This window comes from Kogia breviceps, chromosome 5 (assembly GCF_026419965.1).
Source record: "Kogia breviceps isolate mKogBre1 chromosome 5, mKogBre1 haplotype 1, whole genome shotgun sequence".
NCBI lineage: Eukaryota > Metazoa > Chordata > Mammalia > Artiodactyla > Physeteridae > Kogia > Kogia breviceps.
In genome coordinates this window covers 72,209,375-72,235,621 of record NC_081314.1, presented here as the reverse complement: position 1 = coordinate 72,235,621, position 26,247 = coordinate 72,209,375, and the positions used below count along the sequence as shown (strand labels likewise).

At 38.0% G+C, this 26,247-nt stretch overlaps 1 protein-coding gene across 19 annotated transcripts in view; it reads right to left on the bottom strand.

Annotated features, from left to right (window-relative positions):
* The window catches only part of TP63 (tumor protein p63), a 227,897-nt gene that overhangs the window by 135,123 nt on the left and 66,527 nt on the right, over positions 1 to 26,247 (bottom strand). For 15 of the 19 annotated variants that reach the window (XM_067034215.1, XM_067034216.1, XM_067034226.1 and 12 more), the window contains 2 exons: positions 2,952 to 3,080; positions 2,057 to 2,189 (listed from right to left, as the gene is read on the bottom strand). The exons of 2 other annotated variants lie outside the window; for them this stretch is intronic. In XM_067034215.1, coding sequence (XP_066890316.1) covers positions 2,057 to 2,189; positions 2,952 to 3,080 — 262 coding nt within the window. The remainder of the gene's footprint in view (positions 1 to 2,056; positions 2,190 to 2,951; positions 3,081 to 26,247) is intronic. 2 more of the 19 variants (XM_067034221.1, XM_067034230.1) reach the window with 1 other exon arrangement.

Sequence of the window (26,247 nt, the reverse complement as noted above, 5' to 3'; positions counted from 1 at the left end):
TAGAGAAGGTAAGGCAAGCTTGGTGTTGAGGGATGGATAGGGATTGGCTAGACAGCAGAAAAAAAATGAGTTGTTCTCAAGGAGAAAATGTCTAATAAAACAAAGAAGAAACAACATGGAACATTAAGAAACCACATGTTCCAGTATGTGAAAAGATAATAGTAAGAAGAACTGTAAATGAAAAGGCTTGATTCTGCATTTTAAACTAAATAACTTGGTTTGCTTATATGAGAAACAGAAAATCCCTGCCTGGAGAGAATATAAAAAGATAGGAAGCACCAGCCTAGGCAAACCTGTTAGCTTAAGAGGTGATATTATTAAATGAATTGGGGATATCTTAATTTCTAAGTCACTGTCAAATCAGAATTTATATATTTATAAATATTTATATTTAATTATCACACATTCCAAGGCCTTGCATTACCTGCCCTTTGGATTTATCTGTCAGTTTTCTTCTACTAGCTCAAGGATAATTGAGACTAGTATCCGTATTAAGAGAGAAGGGGCTGGGTTTCCCTGGTGGCGCAGTTGTTGAGAGTCCGCCTGCTGATGCAGGGAACACGGGTTCGTGCCCCGGTCCGGGAAGATCCCACATGCCGCGGAGCGGCTGGGTCCGTGAGGCAGGGCTGCTGAACCTGCGTGTCCGGAGCCTGTGCTCCGCAACTGAAGAGTAAAGAAATCTATTTTTCACTTATCAGTTTGGTGAAAAAATAGTAGTGTATTTGAAGAGTTACAATTTTCTATTTTCTATTTTTGGTTGTTTCCTGTCCTCTTCCCCCACTTCCCCTTCTCCCAGTATTAAAAAGTACAATCTAAATTAAAGAGTATATAGTGAGAATTCCAGGAAAATCTTACATCAGACCAGAGAGGCAAGGCATAGCAAGACATCTTTCATCTGTACCATCTCTCAAATAAAGTAATTTGGTGACCACCCCGTCCCCACAAAAAAGAAACTCATGGCACTTTATAAAGTGCTCTCTTTAATCACATCAGCAGACACTCTATGACACCCCACCATCTTTCTAGCTCCTTTCGTTTCCATTTTTCTACAAATTTTAATTTGTTTTTTATAGAAAACGCAGTAGGGCTTGTGTGGTGAAAGAATTATTTTAAACAAAGAAAAGAAAACCCACCAGTTAGCATGATGGACTGCACAAATACAAGAAATTTCATCTAGGGCTTCCCTGGTGGCGCAGTGGTTGAGAGTCGGCCTGCCGATGTAGGGGACACGGGTTCGTGTCCTGGTCTGGGAAGATTCCACATGCTGCAGAGCGGCTGGGCCCGTGAGCCACGGCCGGTTGAGCCTGCGCGTCCGGAGCCTGTGCTCCGCAACGGGAGGGGCCACAACAGTGGGAGGGGCCACAACAGTGAAAGGCCCGCGTACCGCAAAAAAGAAAAAGAAATTTCATCTAAACGCCTCAGAAAAATGTTTTACTAGCCTTAACCCATACACTCCTTAGCTGCCTGGGAGGTGTGTGCATGTAAGATTTTGCCACTTTATAGAGGAAAAACTGAGGTCTAAGGTCATGAGGGACTCGGTAAAGCCAAAGAAAGAGCCTATTTTATGTATTAGTTAGCTGCTTTCCTCTTACTCCATTACTTGAATCTGTGTGTTTGCGGAGAATTTACCTCATCCTCCGTCATTAAAGAAGGATAATTCTATGAGAGAGGCAGTTTTCCATAGTGTAAAGTACTTTGTATACAATTCAGATCTTGGCTTTGGTTCTGACTGTCTCCACCAGCTGTAAAGCATTGGGCTGGCACCATCTGCTCTAAGTTGGGATAGACAGGAGGAGCAATTTAGATAAAGAATGCAAGGAATTATCTCCAACCCCCTTCCCCATACCAGTGGAAACTTATGCATCATGAAAAGTTGAGGCAGACCCAGATCCCACAGATCCTAATTATATTTCTGCTAACCACATTGACTAGCTTTCCAATGGCCTTGCCCATTCAGCACCACCTGCCTTTTCATGTGCCATGAAAAGAGACAGGTTATAACAGGGATGTGGATAGCATGGCCCACAGATTTAAAGGGGAAGCCCATGCCACTCACCCACATGGGGTCACTGAGGTCTGAGTCCTGCATGCGAATACAGTCCATGCTAATCTCGATCTTGTTTGTTGCACCATTTTCAGATGGTTCATCCACAAAGTTCAAGTCAATGGGCTGAACTGAACAGATGGGCCTACCATAAAGGAAAACAAAAGTGTGTTAAGTGTGGAGAGGGACTAAAACACACTCATTCAGTCAGTAACAATGAGCTCTATTTGCTTTAAAGTTGGCAAGGCTTGTTGATTGGAGTCAAAAACCCTAGGATTGAATCCTGGCTCAACCAATTACCAGATGTGAAATCTCTGGCATTCCAAATCCAAGCCCTATTTGTAAAGTGGGAGTCATGATCCTTGCCCTCATCAAAGAACTGCTAGGTGGAACACAGAATAGAAGGAAAGTATCAGGGATATACCCTAACCTTTTGGGTCCCCAATGCTCTGATATTGTTCCATCTTTTCCTCAATTTACTCACATATCCAAACCTGATCTTAAGAAGGAGATCTTTTCCTAGCAATGCATACAGACCAACAAAATTTAGTGTTTTACTTTCTCAGAGGGTATTTGCAACATAACAGTAAATGAGAGTCTTTAAGCCAAAGAACAAATTTGAGTATCAGAGAGTCATTGGGGAAGTTATTTGGGGTTAGGTAGGAGAGGCTTCTGATCCTCCAAAATTATACCACCTTAAAACAATAATGATCTTTTGGTGCTGGAAATTGAATAAATCTCCACTCAATTTTGAACACAGAGATACCATTGCAGAGAATAATTTTTTCCCAACAACATTAACTGATTTTTATTGATTCTAGAAACATGCCCTAGTAAGCAATACTTTGACCATCTACAATTACCTATTTATAATAGTTCAACAGTTTTTTGCTTATCTGATACTTACTGTTCCAGAAAATCCCAGATGTGCTGGAAAACCTCTGGACTGAGGAATTCGCTTGTCTGTGAGCTCTGGGACATAGTGGATCTGTAATAACTTTCTTTCCAAGAGAAATGGGCTGGGGTTTCTACGAACCTTAAAAGGACAAAAATGAAACTAGGATTATAGTTTCTGTACTTATGATACTGGATATTAAAATTAAAGCATAGTCAATCAAAAAAATCAAGTGAATCTTCAAAATCGTGCAGGGATACACAGCAAATTTTACAAGTTACACAACTGGTGTTTCTTTAGGCAGTGGCAAGGATCCCATTTTGCCATAAAATCAGGCAATCAAGTCTTCTATCAAAGCTCTTCATTCTTAAATAAAAATGTTGCTACACTCTGCACCTCCACTATCCATCTATGTTCTGCCGATTTCAAAAAGAAAATAAACATTCCCTCATTAAGTCTGACAGGGAGTCTGACCTATTATTAAATCCATTTCATAAATGTCTCAGCTGATTATCTGCCCATTCATCCTCCGGCAGGTAAAAAGTAAAATCAGAAAATGAAAATGAGTTCAGAAAACTTAAATTTCACCCTCAGATACAGAAGAGATATAATGTATATAAACTTAGTTTGTAAACTGTAAAAGGGTTGTGTAGATAATGGTGTTGTTATCACTATTAACAATATTAATGTTAAAGTGTGAATAATAAGAAAAAACAAGATTAAAAAAAATTTCACCCTCAGCATAATCACCCCCCTCATAACTACCATCTTAGCATCAGGCCCAGGGACAATAAACTCAAACCTCTAGATCCAGATTTTTCTTTTAATCACCTGTTACATATCTTAATGTGTGTGGGGGTGGTTTTTAACCGGAGTATAGAATTCCACGTCAGACCAAGGGATAAGCGAACACCTGAATAGATTGCAAATGAAAGGTATTTCTGTTTGTTTCATTTTGTTGTAGGGTCCTCAAGTTTGCCTTTACTTAAAATAAAAAATTAACCTTGCTCCCTATACATGTGAAGGAAAACATCAGCTTTCTCAGGTGATGCCTTCTCCAAATATGCATTTTATCTGCATATCTCATCTTAGTATGTGATTCATTGTGATTATCAGTAGACTAATATTACTCCAGGATGAAATAAGCTAGTCTCTTAATCATTACTGTTAGTATTATAGAGAGTTAAATAAATAGTGTACTAGGATAGTCAATCACCTTAAATTTGCAAATGAATGATCTGGTCTAGTTATATAATAGAAGATAATAGCATTGGATTTATTGTTGAAGATTTTTAAGCTATATGGAGATGCACATTCATTTACTAAAGTCAGATATATAGAGAACATCTATTATTTGCCTGGAAGACAATGGGCACTGGAGATAAAAAGTGAATAAGACTATGTCACCCTCTAGAAGGTCCTGGTAGAGAAGGTAAAGCAGGAAAACAAATCTCTAATAAATGTATTAAAAGTGTGCATGATATTATAAAAACACAATGATGAAATATATCATCTCATCAGGTGGATCAAGGAAAGAGCCCTAAATAATGAGAAGAAATCAGTCAGGCCAGATAAGGACTAATGGTGCAGAGTGATCAGTCTATGGCACTGTTAGCACAGTGTAAAAATTTGGGGCAGAGAATGCCAGGAGATAAAGCTGGAGAGGGAAGTAGAAACTTATGTGATATGTTTTTTAAAAAGTTTAAATATTTCAATACTCCTAGTGAGTATTGAATAATTTTTTGTAAGATATTTTAAATGAACTTTCTATTTTGAAATAATTGTAGATTCACATGTAATAAATGTAATAAAACATATAGAGATTATCCATGTCTCAGTTATCCAGTTTTCCCCAATGGGAAGTAACATCTTGCAAAACTATCATATAATATCAGAACCAGAATATTAACATTGATATAATCTACTGATCTTTTTCAGAAATTCCCAGTTTTACTGTACTTTACTATGTGTGTGTATATGTGTGTGTGTATTTATTTGTATATATTTTTTTATCACATACGGAGGTTGGTGTATCCATCCTTACAGTATTAAAGGATTTGAAGCATTAGATTGAAACAGAATATGTCGTACATTGATAAATCCAGAAGTTGTATAAAGGAAGGATTTATAGCTTATTGGTTTATGGGCAAAGTTATTTAGGAGGTTGTTGCACAAGTCCAGGTAAGACAATAGGATGATAGAAGTGGGAATGGAAAAGATGGAGAAAATTTTAATTATTAGAGAAATGGTTGTCAGATATTGTTTATGTTACTGACAGAAGAAGAAGGAAGAGTAGAGTCAAGGATGACTTCAAGTTTCCAGCTTTCTTGGACTGAGTGATTGATAATTCCACTAACTAAATCAGTAAACACAGTTGGAAGATCCATCTTGGAAAGAAAGGAGAAATGATGAGATCCATCTTAGCATGTTAAGTTTGAAGGACCAATAGGATATACAAAAAGTGAAGCAGACAGTTGAATAAACTTTAAATTCTGGGGAGAGAAATGGGCTAGAAGTTTAGAAACAGAAATCTTCATCATAGGGTGAAAATAAATCCATGAGAGTGAATACAACGACCTTTGCAGAGCAGGTGCAATGAGGAATGAGAAAGTTAACCTTGTGGAGTTGGAAACGAGTGGGCTATCAGAGATTATGATGTCCCTGATGGGCACAACTAGAAAATCTGTCTATAATTAGAAGAGCATCTGAAAATCCAATATCTTTAAACTGAAAGGGTAAATTAATTTTCTTTGTTTCTTTTTTGGTGTTGGAACCCAGACTTGGTTTATACACTCCCAACCAGTGAGTAGAAAGGAAATCAAATTTAATAGATCTAATACTGACTGACAGTTTAGAAGATTTCTCCCATAGATGGCACTTTTGAATATGTTTGATTTACATTAAAATTTTTCTTCAAAGAAAATAGGAGAAGGAAGTGGGGAGAATAAAAGTAAAAACAATTCCTAACCAGTGACAAAAAATGGAGGTGAACAAATATATGAATTATTCAAACTCCAAAAAGTAAACAAACTGTCATATGGATAGTCATGTACATGGAACCATAAGCATGTCCCTAATATCCAAAGACCTTAACACTATGACTGGTAGCCTAACAGCCAGGTGGGCAACTAGAAGGTGAACTCAGCAACATGAAGTAGATTCTCAGTAATAGTGATGTTCAGTATGTGACATTCAATACAAAAAAGGAGAATTTTTTTTTAAAGTTGGCAGAAACATAGGTGTAGTTTCTAAGAGACTGACAGTTAACATAACTTAGATCTTAAGTAAAAGACAGTATGGGGCTGATTCAAAAAGAAAGAAGGATCTTAGATGGAAGTTAGACACTGTCACTTTCCTCTAAAACAAAAGAGAGAAAAATACTGTTGGCTCCATAGTCACGTAGTATTTCTACTTCTTTCACTATTTCTACATGGAAGTTCTGGTTTCTTTTTGTGCTTACTCTGCTATTCCTTTGTTTCATATTTTCCCTCTAGTTTCTCTTTGACTTCCAAAAGACCTTCCCTGTATCTCTGATGTCACCACTAACCAGCTCCAACACCTTGGAAATGCCCCTCAGCTCTGTGAGCTTCAGTTTCCTTGAATGTGACATAAGGATCATCATCTGCTCCACTGCCTTTCAAATGCCTACCCAATCCTCAGTGCTCTCCTGCCCACAACGTATTTCCTGGCTGCTTATTTGAAATATAATCTTTTTTCTTTAAATTTTCTTGGCCTCTTGTTGGATCTCGTCAATGCTAGCTTTTTGTTTGTGTAACAATTACTATAGAGGATTTTAAGTAATTCAGGGCTAAGCCTATATCTCCCATCTTTGCATTTCTTGAAGTGTGATAGTTCCTTGAGGTTAGAGTGAAAGGAACATGGGTTTTGGAGTGAGACAGACTTGGATTCAAATCTCAGGTTATCATTGGCATTTTATGAGGCCATTCCCAAGTTATTTAACGTTTTTGTACCTTACTTTTTTCAATCCTTCACAGGGTGGTTGAAAGCCTTACTTGAAAGGTTTACTTAAAGAAAATGTATTATACATTTTCATATTTATACAATCAATACATTGGTTCTATTAGATCAAATATTATATAATTTGTATCCAGGCAATACTTACTGAATTGAGCTAATTAGTGTATTTGAAAAGTCTGCTAAAGTTGCAAAAGTGTCACACAGAAGTAATTATATGAAACCAGAATTATCCCTCATTTCAATCCAGTTCAAACCTTTCATCCTGTATCTGTGTCCTTGGACCAAAACAATGCCCCCATCACGTCTCAGTTTCTCTTAGATCAATTTTGCCTCAGGCTTGCTACATTAATCTGTGCAGCTTCCTCCCCCAGGGCCTCAGGCATCAAGAGGGCTTTACAACAAAAGATGGGGGCGGCTGTGGGATAGATTGGTGGTGATCAACTTGTGTTTCATGAAACCCTAGTTGCCTCAGTGTATGCACCAGATGTAAAGAAATGGCCATACTGGTAGATCTCCTCTCTCCTTAACACCATGAAGTTTGTCTTTTGCCTGTCTTAGGTGTATTAGGGCTCTGAGCAAGATTTCATTTGAAGAAAGGGTTCTGTTAAAAAAAAATATCAGTGGTGTAGGCTTGAGGATCTTCAAGGTCTCTTCTTTGCAAACCCATTACTGATTTCCATTTCTGAATAAATATGTAAGACATTTTTGAGAGAAAGGAAGGAAAGTGATCAGCTGGTGTCATAGGGCAGAAAGAATGAGGTTAAGTCCTACCTATCTTCCAACATTTTGCCTTTGGGTGAACCTCAGTATCAATTCACTCATAGACCAATCACTCTGTTCAAGTGCTTTTATTAAACCAGCCACATAGCACAGGGAGATCAGCTCGGTGCTTTGTGACCACCTAGAGGGGTGGGATAGGGAGGGTGGGAGGGAGACGCAAGAGGGAGGAGATATGGGGATATATGTATGTGTATAGCTGATTCACTTTGTTAACAGCAGAAACTAACACACCATTGTAAAGCATTTATACTCCAATAAAGATGTTAAAAATAAAAGTCACACCCAAAGACAGCAAGCCTTAAGTCTTTTTTTTTTTCTTTTCAGCTTGTTTTTCCTGGAAAAGAAAGAGGAAGGAAAGGAGGGAAGGAGGGAGGGAGGGAGGGAGGGAGAGGGGGAGAGAGAGAGAGAGAGAGAGAGGAAGGAAGGAAGGAAGGAAGGAAGGAAGGAAGGAAGGAAGGAAGGAAAGAAAGAAAGAAAGAAAGAAAGAAAGAAAGAAAGAAAGAAAGAAAGAGAAAGAAAGATCCTACTCTGTTAGAAATGACCTGAAAACACCAAGGGGTATCTGATAACAGTCTGTATTCCCTCTCACTTTTCCTATTCTTACCTAAAAGTCATCACTGGAGTTTGTCTAATATTTAGGTTCTTTCAGTGCTCCTGAAAAGTCTCCAAATCTCTAAAATTTCAAAGTTCAAAACAACCTCAGTGTTATAGATGGATATTAGAATAAATAGATCTCAAAGACCATCCAGTACAGTTTTTCATATATATATGAAAAAATATATATATAATAAATACATCATATATTATATGTATTTATATAATATATGGAAAAGCTGAAATCTGAAAAGAAATCAGTTCATTCTGCTATATTTTACTCAACATCAGTCTTTATTCACAGTCCAGTAAGAATAAATTTATGTATCAGATGTTAATTCTCATCATGAATTACCCAACTCAGCTTCTTGCAGCAGTTCCCATTAATTTTTCTGAATATTTAAAGCCTCCTTAGTTCCTTTTATATCATCCAAACTTAAAGTTATAAAACTAGGAAATATACCTGATTCTAGACAAACATCCTCTAATTTACTTAATGAAATAAAACAGCAGTTAGTAGTGATGCAGATGAGAAGAGCACGGGCTGTTCCTAGATTTCCTGACTCCAAAGTCCCCTTGACTGGGTGTCAGTTGAGTTCTGCTAGAGAGAGAATCTGGCACCAGAAATCTCCATGAGAACAGACCTGGAGGGGCCACCTCACCAACTGCTCTCACAGTTGGGAAGATGGGGTCACACATGAGTTTAAATCTTTGAGGACCTCATAGAATGTCAATGTTGGCTGTGATCTTAGAGTCTGTCTAGTCTTGCTCCCTTATTTCATAAGGAAACTGAGGTCTAGACCTGAAGAACTTACCCTAGGATCCACTGTTGTGCTGGAGTATTGGCTAATGAAAGCAGACAGCTAAATTTTCTGGAATTTTCCTAGCTAGTTGTTAAACACAATTATTATTATAATTTATTATAAAATATTAAATTTAAATAATTTAGAAAAACAAAGATACTAAATACACAAAACTGATCACTTCCTAATTATTTTACCATTATCTCTGTTCTTGAAATACATTAAAAAATAATATAGTGAAACTGCTCAGATTTTTAGAAAATAATAAAATTTTCTGTAAAAATTTGTTGCTGCCCTTCTTTAATACTGTATCTCAAGTAAAGGTTTATGTGCAAATGATTCAACAATATATATATTGAGTATCTATTATGTAGGGAATGAATGAGACATTATTTTTTTGAAAGGTTTTCATAGTTTAGTGTTGGAAATAAAACACCTTCAATGTTTGTCTAATTTTTACCTTTTGTGCTCCAACTCCTAATTTCCCACTGGACTACGACCTTCCTAAGGACAGGAAAGACAGAATAGGTCATTCATTTTGTCTTGTGCTCTACTTGCTTGGTGATTGGCAGAAAAGAACTACCATTGGTTGTGCCAGGATTTCACTTCATAGGCCCTGCTTTTCCAGTTTACATATGACCATCTTTAGGCTCAGAGACCATAAGGAAGTTGTTCAAGGTCACTCAGCTAGTGATAGAGCTGGAATTTTAATTTGGGATTGTATAACTTCAAAGCTCATTTTAAAATAAATTACATATATGACTTCTAATTTTCATTCACAATATGAAGTTTTTTTTCACAGTTAGAATTTTTCTTTTCTATAAGAGAACAAAATAGCCTACGAATACTGTTTCATCACAATAATTATCCTTGGCACTCAAAATAAGCAAGAAATGGTGTGGGAAAATTAGTACTAATCCATGAGTGATATTACAGAATATCTGGCCTTTCTGCAGATTTTCCATCTTGCCAGGAGTAGCTGACAAATGTAGTATAAGAAAAGACATCTGAGGTCTCTGTTACCCACCATCGGGACTGGAGTACTCAGATACTCTGGGAATGTCCCCAGTTTTCAAATAAATATTGTTAAAAACTCTGAACATGGGGAAAGGGGGAGGAGGGATAAATTGGGAGATTGGGATTGACATATACTCACTACTATATATAAAATAGATAACTAATAAGAACCTACTGTATAGCACAGGAAACTCTACTCAATACTCTGTAATGACCCATATGGCAAAAGAATCTAAAAAAGAGTGGATATATATCTATGTATAACTGATTCACTTTGCTGTACAGCAGAAACTAACACAACATTGTAAATCAACTATACTCCAATAAAAATTAATTTAAGAAAGCCTCTGAACATGGCTTCTCATTCTTTCTTCCAACTTTACTTCCATCCATCCATCCAATCTATGAACCCATCAAATTATGTCTTAAGTCTGTATTACCAACCTCTCTGGATCTTTTCCAGAGCAAGTCTTCTGGTTGGCCTCAACAGCATTCTAAATCACACAATTTCTTTTATATTTTTAGTTCAGAAACATTCCCATATTTTCAGTTTACTCTGCTATTATTATCATTATCATTATTAATTGTCATGCTTAATTTTAAGGATGCAGAAGAGCACCTAGATGTCTTTTAGTAAACTGCCTCTTTATTATTACCCAGCAGTGCCCAAGAGCCCTGGAGGAGTAAACTTATTCAAATACTTGAGATGAATCCACCTTCAGGAAGTCACTCACATAATCTAAATCAGGCCCATTAAAAACTTTTTTTTGTTGAATGGAAATCTTTTCTTTTCAACTTCATGTTGAAAAAGGATTGGTCTCTTCCTTCTGTATTCACCCCAAAGTAAAACCTATATCCCAGCCTCACTTTTGGCAAATAAAATTTAAATGAGTAAGGAGAAAGTGGGGAGAGGGTTAATTTAGGAGCTTGGTATTAACATATACACACTACTAAATATAAAACAGATGACCAACAAGGACCTCCTGTATAGCACAGAGAACTCTACTCAATATCTTGTATTATTCTATAAGCGAAAAGACCCTGAAAAAGAATATACTATATATATATCTGAATCATTTTGCAGTACACCTGAAACACAATATTGTAGATCAATTAAGAAAAAAAGGAAAAGAAAAACTAACAAAAAAATTCAATGGGTAAATTGCATTTAGAGCATATCTTATGCCTTAACATTTTTGATTTGTCACAATTTGAACAACAAAGTAACACAACCAAGGAATTCCTTTTTATATCATATTACTGAACTGATAAACTTAATTCTTAAGAAACTGTCTTTTGTATTTTTCAACATTCATTTCTTCTCCTTTCTACCATAGTTAATTAACCACCCTTTCATCTTCAGAAGACTTTTCTCTTCTCATCATTACCTGTCTGAGGACCTGATTGCCCACAGCTCCTTTTTCTTATAATTCTTTACTGAGCACCCCAGGCCCCAAATTCTCTCATCAAAGTCTGTATATCTAGTGTCAATCACCAGGTTTTAATTCTGAGGTGAGTTTTTCCTCTCTTAAGTACCATATCCTCTAAGATTCATATTTTGTGCCCCACTCTTTGTCCTAAACATTTGCTGCCTTAAAGGTAAGATTTCTCTGACTTTTAGCCCCCTTCTCTCACACTTCCAATTCCCACTGAACCTTCTTCCTGCCTTCATTTCTTTTGTCAGAATTCTCTCCTAACCTATGTATGATCATCTGTCTAGACAAACAGCATTTTCATCAGGTTACGTTTCCCTAACTCAGAATTTATAGTCTCTCATCTTTGTGCCCCGAACAAAACCTAATCAGACCTTGCCCCTCATCTCCTTTATTCCTTTGGGCTGAACCCTTTCTGCAAATCATTCATCCAGCTGTATACTGCATGTTAGTTTTCAGCCAGGAGCCTTTTCAAATGGCAACCTCTTATACTCCACTATATTCCCCCAAGCTTTGTTATTTACATTTGCCAGCACCCAGTACAAAACTCAGCTCAGAAGGGCTACTGCAATAGACTGAATGTCTGTGTCCATCCCAAAATTCATATGTTGAAACTTAACCCCCAATGTGATTGTATTTGGAGGTGGGGTCATTGAGAGGTGATTAGGTAATGATGGTAGAGTCGTCACGAATGGGATTAGTATTCTTATAAAAGGGGCTCCAGAGACTTCTTCTGCCCCTTTCACCATGTTAATTTTCAGAGGCATGACAGCCATCTATGATCTAGGAAGTGAGATCTCATCAGACACTGAATCTGCTGGTGCCTTGATCTTGGACTTCCCAGCTTCCAGAACTGTGAGAAATAAATTTCTGTTGTTGATAAGCCACCCAGTTGGTAGTATTTTGATATAGCAGCCCAAATGAATTCATACAGCTACAATTTTTTGTTGTTTTTTGTTTGAGTTCATTTCCTCAATTTGGCACGCTTTAAGTATTTTTGTCCTTAGTCAATTCTATTGTAATTTACTCATGTTGAAACGGTATTGCCCCAACTAACAAGTGAGGAAGTAGAAGTCAAGAACGATATTTTAAATTTCCTGGTTCTTACAACAACAACAACAACAACACAATAGGAAAGGACTTTACTTCTCAGCATGTATACTTTATAAATGAGGACTCACAGGGATTTTATTGATAGTCCCACAGGAGGTCCATAGGGCTTTAGTGCTAAGCCCCAGCCTTCCTGGATCCCACTGCAATGCTCCACAGAAAGAAAATGTACATTTAAAATTTTTCACCAGCTGAGCTGTCTCTCTAAATCCATGAACTTAAAAAAATGTTGTTGTCATACATCACTCTCCTATAATAAATTTATCACTTAATACTGTGATCAATTCAACCTGAAATCTGGCATCTGGTAGAAGATCATGATAAGGGAAACTTGAGTCCACCTTACTTAAAATATCATTTTTAGGGCTTCCCTGGTGGCGCAGTGGTTGAGAGTCTGCCTGCTGATGCAGGGGACAGGGGTTCGTGCCCCGGTCCGGGAGGATCTCACATGCCGTGGAGCGGCTGGGCCCGTGAGCCATGGCCGCTGAGCCTGCGTGTCCGGAGCCTGTGCTCCGCAAAGGGAGAGGCCACAACAGTGAGAGGCCCGTGTACCGAAAAAAACAAAAATCATTTTTAACATTATAGCATGCAAATATAGACACAGGCATGCTTACACACAGGCATTTACCTATAAACTGCCCCCAAATTAGAATTTAGGAGATATTTGAATAGATGCAATAACCATGACATCAGGTTTTGGATATGTTACGGTTTTGCACTAATGTGAAGTCCAGATGGGAAGTTCATGTAGCATCCATGGCTCAGACATATGAGCACAGAGTTCTGGAAGGACTATGGGGAAATGGAAATCAGAGGAATTTTCTTAGGATTGAGGAATGTACTAGATTGAACTTAGACAAATAAATGAATCCAAGAAAATGCTTCATTCTCTACACACTTCTATATATTTTTTAGATCACTTATCTGCAATTGTATTACGTATTTATTGGACTATTGTCAGTCCTCCATCAGAATGCAAAGTCAGTGGGAGCAAACTGCCTTGTTCACTGCTGTATCCCAGGACCTAGAACTACACCTGGAAATACAGGTTTCCCCTGTTTTCTGAAAGTACCTCATTCCTATGAAACCTTTAGTAAGTGGAACTGGCATAAAACAAAGAGTATCCCCTGCTTTCTGAAAGTTCTTTTTATGTCACTTTGCTCTCACTGAAGAATTACATTAGTGTCTGTTTTCATGAACTGAAAGAAATCTGAAGAAGATTTTTGCTTTTAAGAAAAAAGCCATTACCATACTAATATAGGAATTTTGTACCCCTCTCCTACCACACCCCCAAATTCCTGACATTTCAATGTTGGCTATTGCCTTAGCTCTACTTGAGAGATGTGAGGAAATTATAGTTATAAATGATTAAGAAACTTCCACATCATAGCCTCTCAAGAACAAAAACTTACATGAATATATCTTTGTATCCCTATAAATAAAAATTTCTGACAATAATAGGGCATTTATAAACATTTGATGAATGAATGAATGGCCTTAGTTGATGCAGACTAGCATGGTTAGTATACAAATACAGGTTGGATTAACTCTGAAGTTTTATTCTTTCTGATAGATCACAATAACCTCTGTAAGGAAGGAATTGGATATTTTGTAACAATAAAAGAGAAAAAATTTAAAACCAAGAACAGGAACAAAGAGACAGGTACACCCCAGAAACCCCTGAGGACTTTGGTGTGATGATACAACCCAATGAATAAAGTTTCCAATCATACCCTTGAGTCATCAACAGTTTTCCTGGCACACACTATTCTTGGTTTAGAAGGACAGCAAAGTAAGTAAGTCTTATTTTCAGAAAATATCTATAGTCCAATATAAAAAGAAAAAGAAAATGCTCTTTAAAGGGTTTATCTAAAAAACTCACCCACCCAGAATGACATATTTTCTAAGAGAGCCTGGTAGATAAGTTTTGTTTTTGCTAAATCATTACAGCACTTCGTAGTTTCTTTCTGATCAGGATCACATCTTTTCTTACAGTATAGTCTCTTATTTACAGTTTCTACTGAGTGGTTCGTTCTTTGAGAGAGGAATCTCATTGATTTCAGTCTCTGGCTTTTGTGGCTTCACAATCTAGCAGAGTATCTGGTACCAAGGGGGTGTCAAGCAAATGCTTATTGAAGGAAATATTTGGGAAGTTGGAGTAAAAGTAACAACACCAACATCTATAGCAGAAATAACAGTTAATATTTGATTGCTTCTATGGGCAAGGTACTCTGCAACATGCCTGGCGTGCATTCATTTTTCACAACATCTCTGATGTAGATACCAGTATCACCCCATTTTATAGATAAGAAAACTGAAGCCTAGTGGTACTTTACTTCCTCAAGATCACATGATAAATGGGAAGATGGCAACTCTGGGGTCTTAAGGACCTGGCCTCAGAGTCTCTAGTCTGTTATTTACAAAGTCAGTCACTTTAGGCAAGTTTTTCACCCTTCCTGAGGCTCAATTTCCATATCTGTCACAGTAAAAAGAGAATAGTAACTATGTCTCACGGAGAGGGAAGGCCTTGGATCCTGACCATAGGAGGTTATTCCACTTCCCCAGCAAGGGGCAGTAGGTGTCACACTTTAACATTCAACAGAATCACCTGGTCCACATTTGGAAAATACAGAGTTCCTGTCCCTGCCTCCAAGAGATTCTGTTTCAGATGGCCTGGAATGAGGCCCAGGAATCTGCACTTTAACAAAACCGCACATGAGAACACACAGCTTTGGAATTCACCTGAAATCTATCCCTTTGGAGTTGTTATCAAAAATAGAATACCTTGATAAATCTGCATTTTCTCCAAATCTGTATCCTTAAATAGGCAAGGTATTATCAAGGTGGCTCTTTATCACTTGAGTAAAACAGTACAGTGTAACCATTATAATTACTATCATAGAACACAAACTACATGCTATGCATTGTTCTAAATGTTTTATGGATATCAACTCTTATTATCTACTCAACAACCCATGATAAAGTAGACTATCATAATCCTCATTTTATAGATGAGGGAACTGAGGTACACAGAGCACAAGTAACTTCCCCAAAGATACACACGTAGTGAGGGCGGCAAACCCAGCAGGCTGTGCTATTAACCGTTACACTGTGCTGACTCTACCAGAACAGACAGAGGTCAGAGCCCCGGCTTCCTGGTGATCTTAAGCAAGTCCCCGACCCTCTGTGGGATTCCAGTGCCTCCCCTGTGAAGTGGCGAGGCTAGCTCTAATGATCTCCAAGGCCCTTTGGTCCCAAGATTCTATTATTCATTTTACAGGAGACTTTTGAACTTGTTATCTGATGGACAAAGGCCTTAGAATTTCTGACAGTAAAACACACTCCCACTTCTAGAACTGCCCCATTATTATCTTTTCTTTACCTGCCAATTCAGAAAACTTCCTTCTGAGTCATCTGTCCTTTGCCGTTCCTTCTTGCTGAGGAAACCAAATATACTTCAGCTCAGAGCCGGTAGATCTGTCCTCACAGTTTCCTTCGAAGCCCTGACGTCTTTGTTTAATCAGGCTTTCAGAGTGCTTCCACCTGAGTCTATATGAACCTCATTACTCTCCCAAATAGGTCTCCCAGCCTCTTGCCCTGCTTTCCTCCTCTCCTCTTGAGCACGGGCCCTCTTAGTAACATCTCTCCAAACTGCTCCTCTTACCTCTCCACTTGTGTGCTATTATCCCAACCCAGGCCAAAACGTTCAGGCTTCTTTTGGTCTCCTATTTCTCAAACCTGGCTACATATTAGAAGACATGAGATGCTTAAAATATAGATGGATGGGCACTACTGCCAACCAATTAAGTAAGAGTTTTGAAGAGTAGAATCTGGGTAGGAGTATTATTTAAAAATTCAGAAGTTCCACAAGAGCTGCTAATGTGTGGCATGGTTAAGAACCATTGGTGTATGTCTAGCTCTGGTGATTCTCAAGTGGGGAAAATAAGCAAATCAGAATCACCTGGGTTGCTGGCTGATCCTTACTCCCAGGGAGGGAAGTCTGGGCATGTGAAGCAAACATGGAGACATCTTCCAGGAGGTTTGGAGAAACCCCTTTATGAAACAAAGTTCTAGCTGAACTTCTAAAGCAAGATGGCTCACTACCCTTTCCTGTTACCCATCTTCACAGAATAACTCAAGGATCCTATTGCATTCCACACCAAGTTAATATTTCTAATCATGAAGAGCAATCCAGAGGAAAACACACTTGATGGTAAGATCCATATTCTTTTTCTCTGTGCAGACTAACTGGGTAGGTAACTTTGGGGGAAATCTCTTTTCCTCTCAGGGCTTGATTTCCCCCTATGTGTAAAAGAAGGTTATTGGATTACTAGATGATCACTAAGCTTCCTTCCCATTTTGCTATTCTACTATTTTAAGGCCCCAAACCTCTTGAGCCTCAACTATTACACAATCGGCCCTAGTTTTGCTACATTCAGCTGACACCAGACAATGCATCTACACAAAGCTATTCCTGACCCCCGGGGAAGACTGCCCATTGCAAGCCAACACCACAGCTGCAAAGACTTCTTTCTTAAAATTTCCTACCTATAGAAAGAACTACTGCTGCCCCAATTTCAGTTCAGGCCTCCGAATCTCCACAAAGATCTTCCCTCTCGATGCACTCTTATAGCAACCCCATCTGATGGCAATTGCCTCCTTTGCTTCTGGGCATCCCACCTCCTGCAGGCAGCCTGCCTTTATGAACATTGCTTGGAGAGAGCAAACTTGTCTATGGACGGGCTCTTTGCTCTCCCCCCTCCAGCTGTCCAATGATGCTGAGAGGTGGCTACAGAATGGTCCTGTGAGCCTTTTGTGTTTGTTTGCCTGCTTTGTCTTAGTGTGAGATGGCCAAGTCTGTCAGGAGGTGCTGGCCAGTGAATGTGTAGCAGAGAAGCAGTAGCTGGAGTCTCTCCCTTTCCCCTCCCCACCAGCTTCCAGTCTTTAATGAAGAGATGCACTCTCTAAAGTGGTTGAAAGTAGAATGGCTTCTGAGGCTGCTGACAATGATATTCTTTCTGGGTACTGTGTATAAGTGTGTGTGTTTTACAAGTAGTTGAAATATATTGATCCTTAAGCTAATAATGATCATGAAAATCATAAAGGTAATATTTGACAGGATAAAAACAAATTAGGAATGTTCATGGGTTTTGACCTGGCCTCCAGTAGCCTAGATTCTCCCTCTTTGCCCTAGTTCTTTGACTTCTGAATGGAAGAAAGATAAAAAGGGAAGAACAAAGAGGTGACAGGGTAAAAAATGAAAATTTTGTGGGTTGAGCTTGCAGGGGTAAGGGGATTTGGGATAGGGTTTGGTGGAGAAGAGATGAATAGAGTGTAATGTGTATGAACATGGCGGAAGGGTAAAGAAGAAAGGAACTTATCACTCAAAGTTATGGATTGGGTCTTTTTAAATATCCTTCCAGAGAAAAATAATAAATGAGAATTTTTAAAAAATGAAATGAAATGAAAGAAAATTCTTTTCAGTTCGATTTGATGGCTCTGTTGCTTCTTAAATGGCATCCCAGTTAGAGAACAAACCCAGGTTGGTCATAGATTCAAAGGTGTATGAAAAATGATCATATTAAAGACATTTATCTACATTTCAGGGAAGGATATTTCAAAAACAGTGAGAAAAGGAGAGGCCATAATTCCATAGAAAAAGACTCTCAAAGGAAATTTTACTCAATAAAAGCAGAAGATTCTCATCTACTACCATCCACAAAAACTACCATTGACTGTTTCTGTAAATGAAGGTTTTTGGAGCACAGCCCTGCTTAGGTGCAATATATGGACAATATCACACCACAGTGCCAGAGATGAAGTTGTGACAGAGGTCATGAGGCCTGCGAGGCTGCAAATGTTTACTATCTGACCTTTTACAAGAAAAATTTACTGACCCTGACCTACAAAATAAAATTTTAACTGCATAATCCTCACTACTTCAAGTTATAAAGGAGAGACTGGGTAAGTGAGTCAGGCAGGTGGCATGATTATAAAAATGATATAAGGGTATAACAGGATTTCTGATAAATTAGATGTGAAAGGGAACATATGAATGTATGAAGTATGGACATGTAATCAAGGGAGAACAGGTGAGCCTGATGGGGGCTCCACAAACAGATTAGGAAGCTGAGGACTCAGAACAAGATAAGTCCCCCCCACACCCAAAAGCTACAGATTCATTGTAAATTAGAAGATGTATGAGCACATATAAAAGAAAATTGTGATTACCAGGAGCACAGCTTCCCTAGGAACAAGTCCTCTCACTGCCACCAAACCAATAAAATGAACACTGTTTCATTTTATTTACATATTTATTTATTATTTTTAAAATTTTTTCAATAACCATTTTTAAAAAATATAAATTACAATGTTATGTTAACTTCCAGTGTAAAGCAAAGTGATTCAGTTTTATATATACATATATGTGTATATATATAGATATATACACACATATATATTCTTTTTCTGATTCTTTTCCATTATAGCTTATTACAAGACATTGAATATAGTTTCCTGAGCTATACAGTAGGTCCTTGTTGTTCATCTAATTTATACATAGTAATGTGTATATGTTAATCATAGAAACACTGTTCTCTATGGACTCTTTTCTCCCTCTTGCATCTACAGGTTTTGTCTTTGCCACTGTTTTCTCCTAACCATCCTCTTCAATTGTGGCAATTGAGTAATCTTCCTTTTCTCACTCAGTCATGTCTGTGGCTGAGAGACATCCAAGTTTCTCACATGGAACATTTAAACAAGAGACATCTGTTCATCTAAATCCTCCCTATATTCCTATTTATGTTAAATATGCCCTTTTCCCAGGGGTTTGCAACAGCTGCTTATTTTTCCCCCTAAGGTAAGTGATTCAAGGTAAATTTCAAAAACATTTCCGGGCTTCCCTGGTGGCGCAGTGGCTGAGAATCCGCCTGCCGATGCAGGGGACACGGGTTCGTGCCCTGGGCCGGGAAGGTCCCACATGCCGCGGAGCGGTTGGGCCCGTGAGTCATGGCCGCTGAGCCTGCGCGTCCGGACCCTGTGCTCCGCTGCGGGAGAGGCCACAACAGTGAGAGGCCCGCGTACCGCAAAAAAACAAAAGCAAACAAACAAAAAAAGCATTTCCACATTCAGTCTCACATTCATAGATTCTCTGTCCCCATGGAAAACCAAATCACTGTTAGTTGGCTAACTTCAAAATATTATGTGTTTCTTTAACCATATGATTATCTTCTCTAGTAACCGTTAGATTTCTAAATAATATAGCAAGGGTCTTCATTCTTAGCCTGTTTAATGTCATTTATGCAGTATTCTCAGGTTTATTTTTCTCTGTAAACATTTTATTCCAAAATAAACATAAAATCATTCTTATTCCAGGAGTCTGTGTCTTCATCAATCTCGGCTCTCTGGTCACTGCAAAGCTGTCTCTGGGAATTCCCTCCAGACACTTGGAAATCAATGTTTTTGAAGTCCATTTCTAGATCTGCTCACAACAGATTCTTGTAGTTTATTTGTTACAGATTAACACTGTTTTTCCAACATGCATGCCCTGTCCATCGGATGATTCCCTTGTGTTGTTATCTGCCTTTAACAATTTTTGATTTTAGCTTCCTGGAGCCTGAGGGAAACAGCAGATGACAAAGAGCTTTCTCCTTTTCCACATTAACACATTCTTTAATTTGATCCCTTGCATATAACCTGTTGGCTTTTGCTACTAATTCTGTCTTCCCTTTCCAAGCTTAGGGCAAAACTGACTTTTGGAGGCTGGATCCAATTTCAAGTTAGCAGGAAAACAAGAACAGAAACAGAGAAAACTGCTGTAAAGGAAGGTGCTTATCCAGTGCAGAACATATATCCTCAGGCCTAATTCCCAGATTTTATGGAAGCAATAAACAGCTTTAGGGATTGGACAAGCATGATTACTTTAGATTAATGAGACCAACCTCATTTAAACAGGATATTTGTCACCCTAATTTCAGATATTCTCTATGACCTGTAGACTTGTGAGGTCATGTTATTAGTGTATTGAGTTTAGGAAAATTTAAATTCAGCATATTTGTATTTAAAAAAACTACAGCTACAGCTGTATGAAAACAGTGTATCTGTTTTCAATTCCCATTTCATCCAGATCCTTCTAGGAGCAGTCAACTGCTATCTGTAGTTATGTTCTCCACATCTTTGTTTTCAAAAAAACTTTATTCATTTATTTATTTTTCAAAGTTACTACCTAGTCACAAGTATTACACGACACCCTGTTTCAAATGAATGCATGATTTGATCCATGTGAAAGATAATATTTAGTGCATTGTTTATTATGAGATGACCTATAATTGGTCCAAATAATAGGTATTTGTGTGTTGGGAAGGTAATCGAACAGTAGTAGCAACTATTTAATTTCAGAGATGCTGAAACATAGGAGTAGCTTTAGGGCAGAAAACATTGTGTGTGTGTATCCATATCTGTTGGTTTGTACAATTGTGAGATCATGTTTGAGAGGTTATTGCAATCCATGGTTTGAATTACATCTAATGATACTTGGAGATTCTGGCAAATGTTTTCGGGAGGAGACAAGTGGAATGATAGGTAAAAAATTTTCAAAAAAATAGATTAGTGCCACAATGGGAAAAGAATGTGAATGAGATAATTGTTATTTTATTTTGGGTCATTTTCAAAGGTTTCTCTGCAAAATTCAGGTTATCTTAACATTACTCAGTCTAGTCACAATAAGAGCCATAGATTTCTTGCATCTCCACTGTGTTTAGTGATGTGAAAGCTGAAAAGTTCCTTTTCTAATAGGACCGTTCCAATGTTGGCATTGAATGAAAAAAAAACAGTAAATTCTATCTTTTTTTTTTTTTTTTTTTTTTTCCTGTATGCGGGCCTCTCACTGTTGTGGCCTCTCCCATTGTGGAGCACAGGCTCCGGATGCACAGGCTCAGCGACCATGGCTCACGGGCCCAGCCGCTCTGCGACATGTGGGATCCTCCCGGACCGGGGCACAAACCCATGTCCCCTGCATCGGCAGGCAGATTCCCAACCAGTGTGCCACCAGGGAAGCCCCAAGAGCAGTAAATTCTATCTTTTTAAAAGGGAAGTGATCAGGAGTAACATTTCCATGATCTTTTGAGATTCAAATTCAAAATAATTGAAGGAGAACATAAAATGTGCAAATGATCACACTGTTTCCATGATGTATCCAAAGTCCAGTGACTGAGAATCTGAGAAAACTTTTACAGTGTAAACTCATTGCAACAAAATGTTCATTGCAGCACTATTTACAATAGCCAAGACATGGAAGCAACCTAAATGTCCATCAACAGATGAATGGATCAATAAGATGTGGTACATATATAAAATGGGATATTACTCAGCCATGAAAAGAATGAAATAATGCCATTTGCAGCAACATGGATGGACCTAGAAATTATCAAACTAAGCAAAGCAAGTCAGACAGAAAAAGATAAATATCTAATGATATCACTTATATGTGGACTCTAAAAAAATGATACAAATGAACTTACTTACAAAACAGAAATAGATCTATAGACATAGAAAAGAAACTTATGGTTACCAAAGGGGGGTGGAGGATAAATTAGGAGTTTGGGCTTAACATACACACTACTATATATAAAATAGTTAACCAACAAGGACCTACTGTATAGCACAGTGAACTATACTCAATATTTTGTAATAACCTATAAGGGAAAATAATCTGCAAAAGAATAGATATATAAACCTGTATAACTGAATCACTTTGCTGTACATCTGAAACTAACACAACATTGTAAATCAATTATACTTCAAAAATAAAAAAAAATAAAAGTGACAAAAAATATATTCATGAGAGGGAGCATTATACATAAAAGGGAGGTATCGAATACAATTAAAGATAAACAATCTAAAGATCCATAGGTCCATAACAGGGGCCTGGGAACTAGTAGAAACAGGAATTTTGGAATTCTGGTTTTGCCACACTACAGATGGTTGACCTTGAGCAAGTTCCTTATGCTTCCTAAACCTCAGTTTCCTCATTTGGAGAACAGAAATACAAACACCTAATGTGTTATGTTGCTGTAAGAGTAAAGTGTTTAGTACAGTACCTGGCAAGTACTCAATAAAAGGGAGGTAATGGTTATCTGTGTTCTATACTGTGGTCTAAAGTTAAATCCTCATCCCCTTGAGAATGATGAGTCACAGGGGTTACACTGAGGGGCATGGTTCAGTTCACAGGTGCCTCAGTATTCACGGAGACACAGTTATTTCTCAGACAATTTTATGTTCTCTTGATTTTTTAACAAAAGAAAAACAAACAAACCAAATCACTGCACAGAAATTTATACAGTGATAAATCTTTACTATTCTGCATTAAGGTTCATTGTAGTCTAGGTACAGAATCCAAATTCTTCACATGGCTAACTGCTCTAATTTTAGCGCCAGATTTATATATCATGGTGGCTGGACCCCAAACCACCACAGGGATGGTGTCAGACTCAGTACTTGTGACCTTATTAAAGGTATAGAGTCATTTACCATCAATGGCAGTAGGAAATTGTAATAATCTTCTGCTGACTTTATATATCTAGCAGGTCTTCATGTTGATCAAGGCATATTCCCTAGAAGAACAAAAGTAGCACATTCATAGAGAGATCAAATGTATTCTCCCTGAGAACTTCATCTTTTGGCTGACCAAAACATACTCTACGTGATCCTTGTTTTAGAGTAAAAGCTAACTATAGTGAAAATTAAATGCCATAGTCTCAAAACAAATGACACAATCAAAGTTTAGTTCTCACTACACAGTCTTAGGAGGATATTTCCTTTCAGGCTACTCTCCTGTGCAGTTTTCCTACAAGTTCTAGACAGAGATCTTGAATTCTTCCATCTAGTAGCCAGGCTATCCTCTAGGGCTCAAAAACTTCCTCTGGGTCCTATCTATCCAACCTGGAAGTGAAGAGAGGAGGAGAAGGGAGAAAAATGAAAGGGAGGGGAGGGGAGGGAAGGGGAGAGGAAGCGAGGGGAAGATAGAGAGCAAGCAAAGGATCTTATTGTAACCTTAGGGAGTCTGGAAGTAGCATGCAGCACTCCTGCTCATATTGTGCTGGTTAGAAACAAGTCACATGGCCACATCTAAGTTTAAGGGAAACTGGAACATATATTTAACTATGCCCCAAAGGAAAATAAAATGGTTTGGTGAACACATACCAAAAAAATCTTTCTTGGATTCATTTTATTTTATTTTTTGGTTTTGGTTTTTAGACAGCAATTTATTTTTTTAAATTTAATTTAATTTTCTTTTTATACAGCAGGTTCTTATTAGTTATCTATTTTATACATATTAGTATATATATGTCAATCTAGACAGCACTTTAAAAAATGCCTTTTATATAAATGAAGGCGTGTGTGTGTGTGTGTGTGTGTGTGTGTGTGTGTGTGTATAAAATTGACTCATTAATTCAGAGAATCATGCTGAAGGAAATCTCTGGCATCTATTTACTCCTTTCTCCCATACTCTCTCCTAAGAGAACAGTGACCTCTCATTTTTGAGAGTACTTTGGAAAGGTGTAAGGATGATCCCCAAGCAATGGGAATCTACCAAAGACTGTGGTGTACACTAAGGAGAAAGTCTTAAAAGAGAGGTCTTTAAGACACAGAAGAAGTCACTTAAACATCACTAAAGTATATAGAATTTCCAGGCACTTGACTATAAATGCACACTTTATCAAACCTCTGCCAAAGCAAGATTTTTTCTATACTCATCCTTTGACTGTTGATATATTTACATTATTCTCTGATATATTCTATGGCTTGAGCAATGAGCCTACATTATTTGAAGGGACCAGAGCTGAGTCCTAATCTCTTTGCATGTGTCTCTGCAAGCTTTCAGGACAAGCAGAGCACCAGGGTTAGGAGAGAATGCTGGAAATATGACCATTTTTCACAATGGCATGGCAGGGAAGAGATGAGCCCAGAACTTGGAGGGAGAACACTTAGAAATTTAATAGTGCCTCTTCTGCATTCCAACTTATGAGGGTCTGGGCCTGTGTTGTCATGCATTTCTCTCTCTCTCCTTTTCTCTCTCTTTCTCTCTCACACACACACTCACACACACACACACACACATACACACACACACAGACAATTTCATTTACATGGTGTCTTTAATACGCCTCTAGATAACAACAATGTATCACTGAGTATCAGTGAATTCCCCATATAAACTGAAGAGTTGGAAACCAAACTTTGCCCAAATTGTTTTTTGATTTCGGATGTGTCAAGCAAAAATGGGAAATATTAAAAACATACTTTGTAGAGAACAAAGACTAGACTTTAACCACTCTTTCCATAGTGGACAAAAACTTTTCACTGATCAAATATTTCCTAATTAGTGATTTGTAATATCTCTTAAAAGACTTAAAAATTGACTTGCACTTATTATAATATTATTGACTTGTTTATTGATATAATATACAATTTTAAATGCTATGAAAGCATCAACTGAAATTATGAAAAGGAGTATAAAAATGTTTCAGAAAAAATGTTCCAGGTAATATATACCTAATATAATATTAAGAATTTAATAATTATCTCAGACAATTTGTTGTAGGTAGGAAATTGTAATTTATCTGTTCAACCTTGGTATTTATAAGATAGTGTTTTTTGGAAAATTTTTAGTTGTTTTATGGCAGCCGTTGAACTCTGATCCTTTCAAAATTCAAAGAGGAAATAAATTGGGGAGATGTGAAGCTTGACTTTCTGAAGCTGCAACTGGATCAGTCCATTGGGGGTAAAGCACAGTGAAGAGTGTTCCCTAATGATTTCAAACAAAGGAGACTCACCTCAGGAAATGAGTGATTTATCCAGGTACTCAAGGACAAAAGGAAAAGAATCAAAGCCTAGTCTTCTGTCCTGCTCAATACCAGATGCTCATGTACAGTTTGTTTACTCAGGCTCTGATCACCAGGCTCTTCCTCACTTGTTAAAATAAATCAGCAGTTTGTTCATTCAGCAAACATTTATTGAGTATTTATTACTTACCAGGCAGTGTGTTAAGTAATAGAAATAGGAGAGAATATATAAAATGCTATAAGAGCCCACAGAAGCAGGTGGGGTTGGAGAAGGAGTGGCCATCAAACCCATATTAAGAGCTAAGTTTGTGGATCTCAATATATATCTGACCCTTAAGCCAAATAATCAATAGTTACAATCCAGTCCTATCTCCCTAGGCTATGGTTGTCTGGGGAATTTCAGACAAGCCTAGCTCTTTCTTAGAGCTATAAGCTGTGGCAATAATGGAGCCCCCCAGCACCCCTGAGTTTATACATAGACGTGACTGCTACTTCACCTCTCAGATATTTTCAATGATCAAGTTTTAAGTCCAAAAATGGAATGGCTTTGAAGACACTTGATGATCTGACCCTAATCTCATCTCATAATAAAATATAATTCAGGGCTTCCCTGGTGGCGCAGTGGTTGAGAATCCGCCTGCCGATGCAGGGGACACAGGTTCGTGTCCCTGTCCGGGAAGATCCCACATGCCGCCGAGTGGCTGGGCCCGTGAGCCATGGCCGCTGAGCCTGCGTGTCCGGAGCCTGTGCT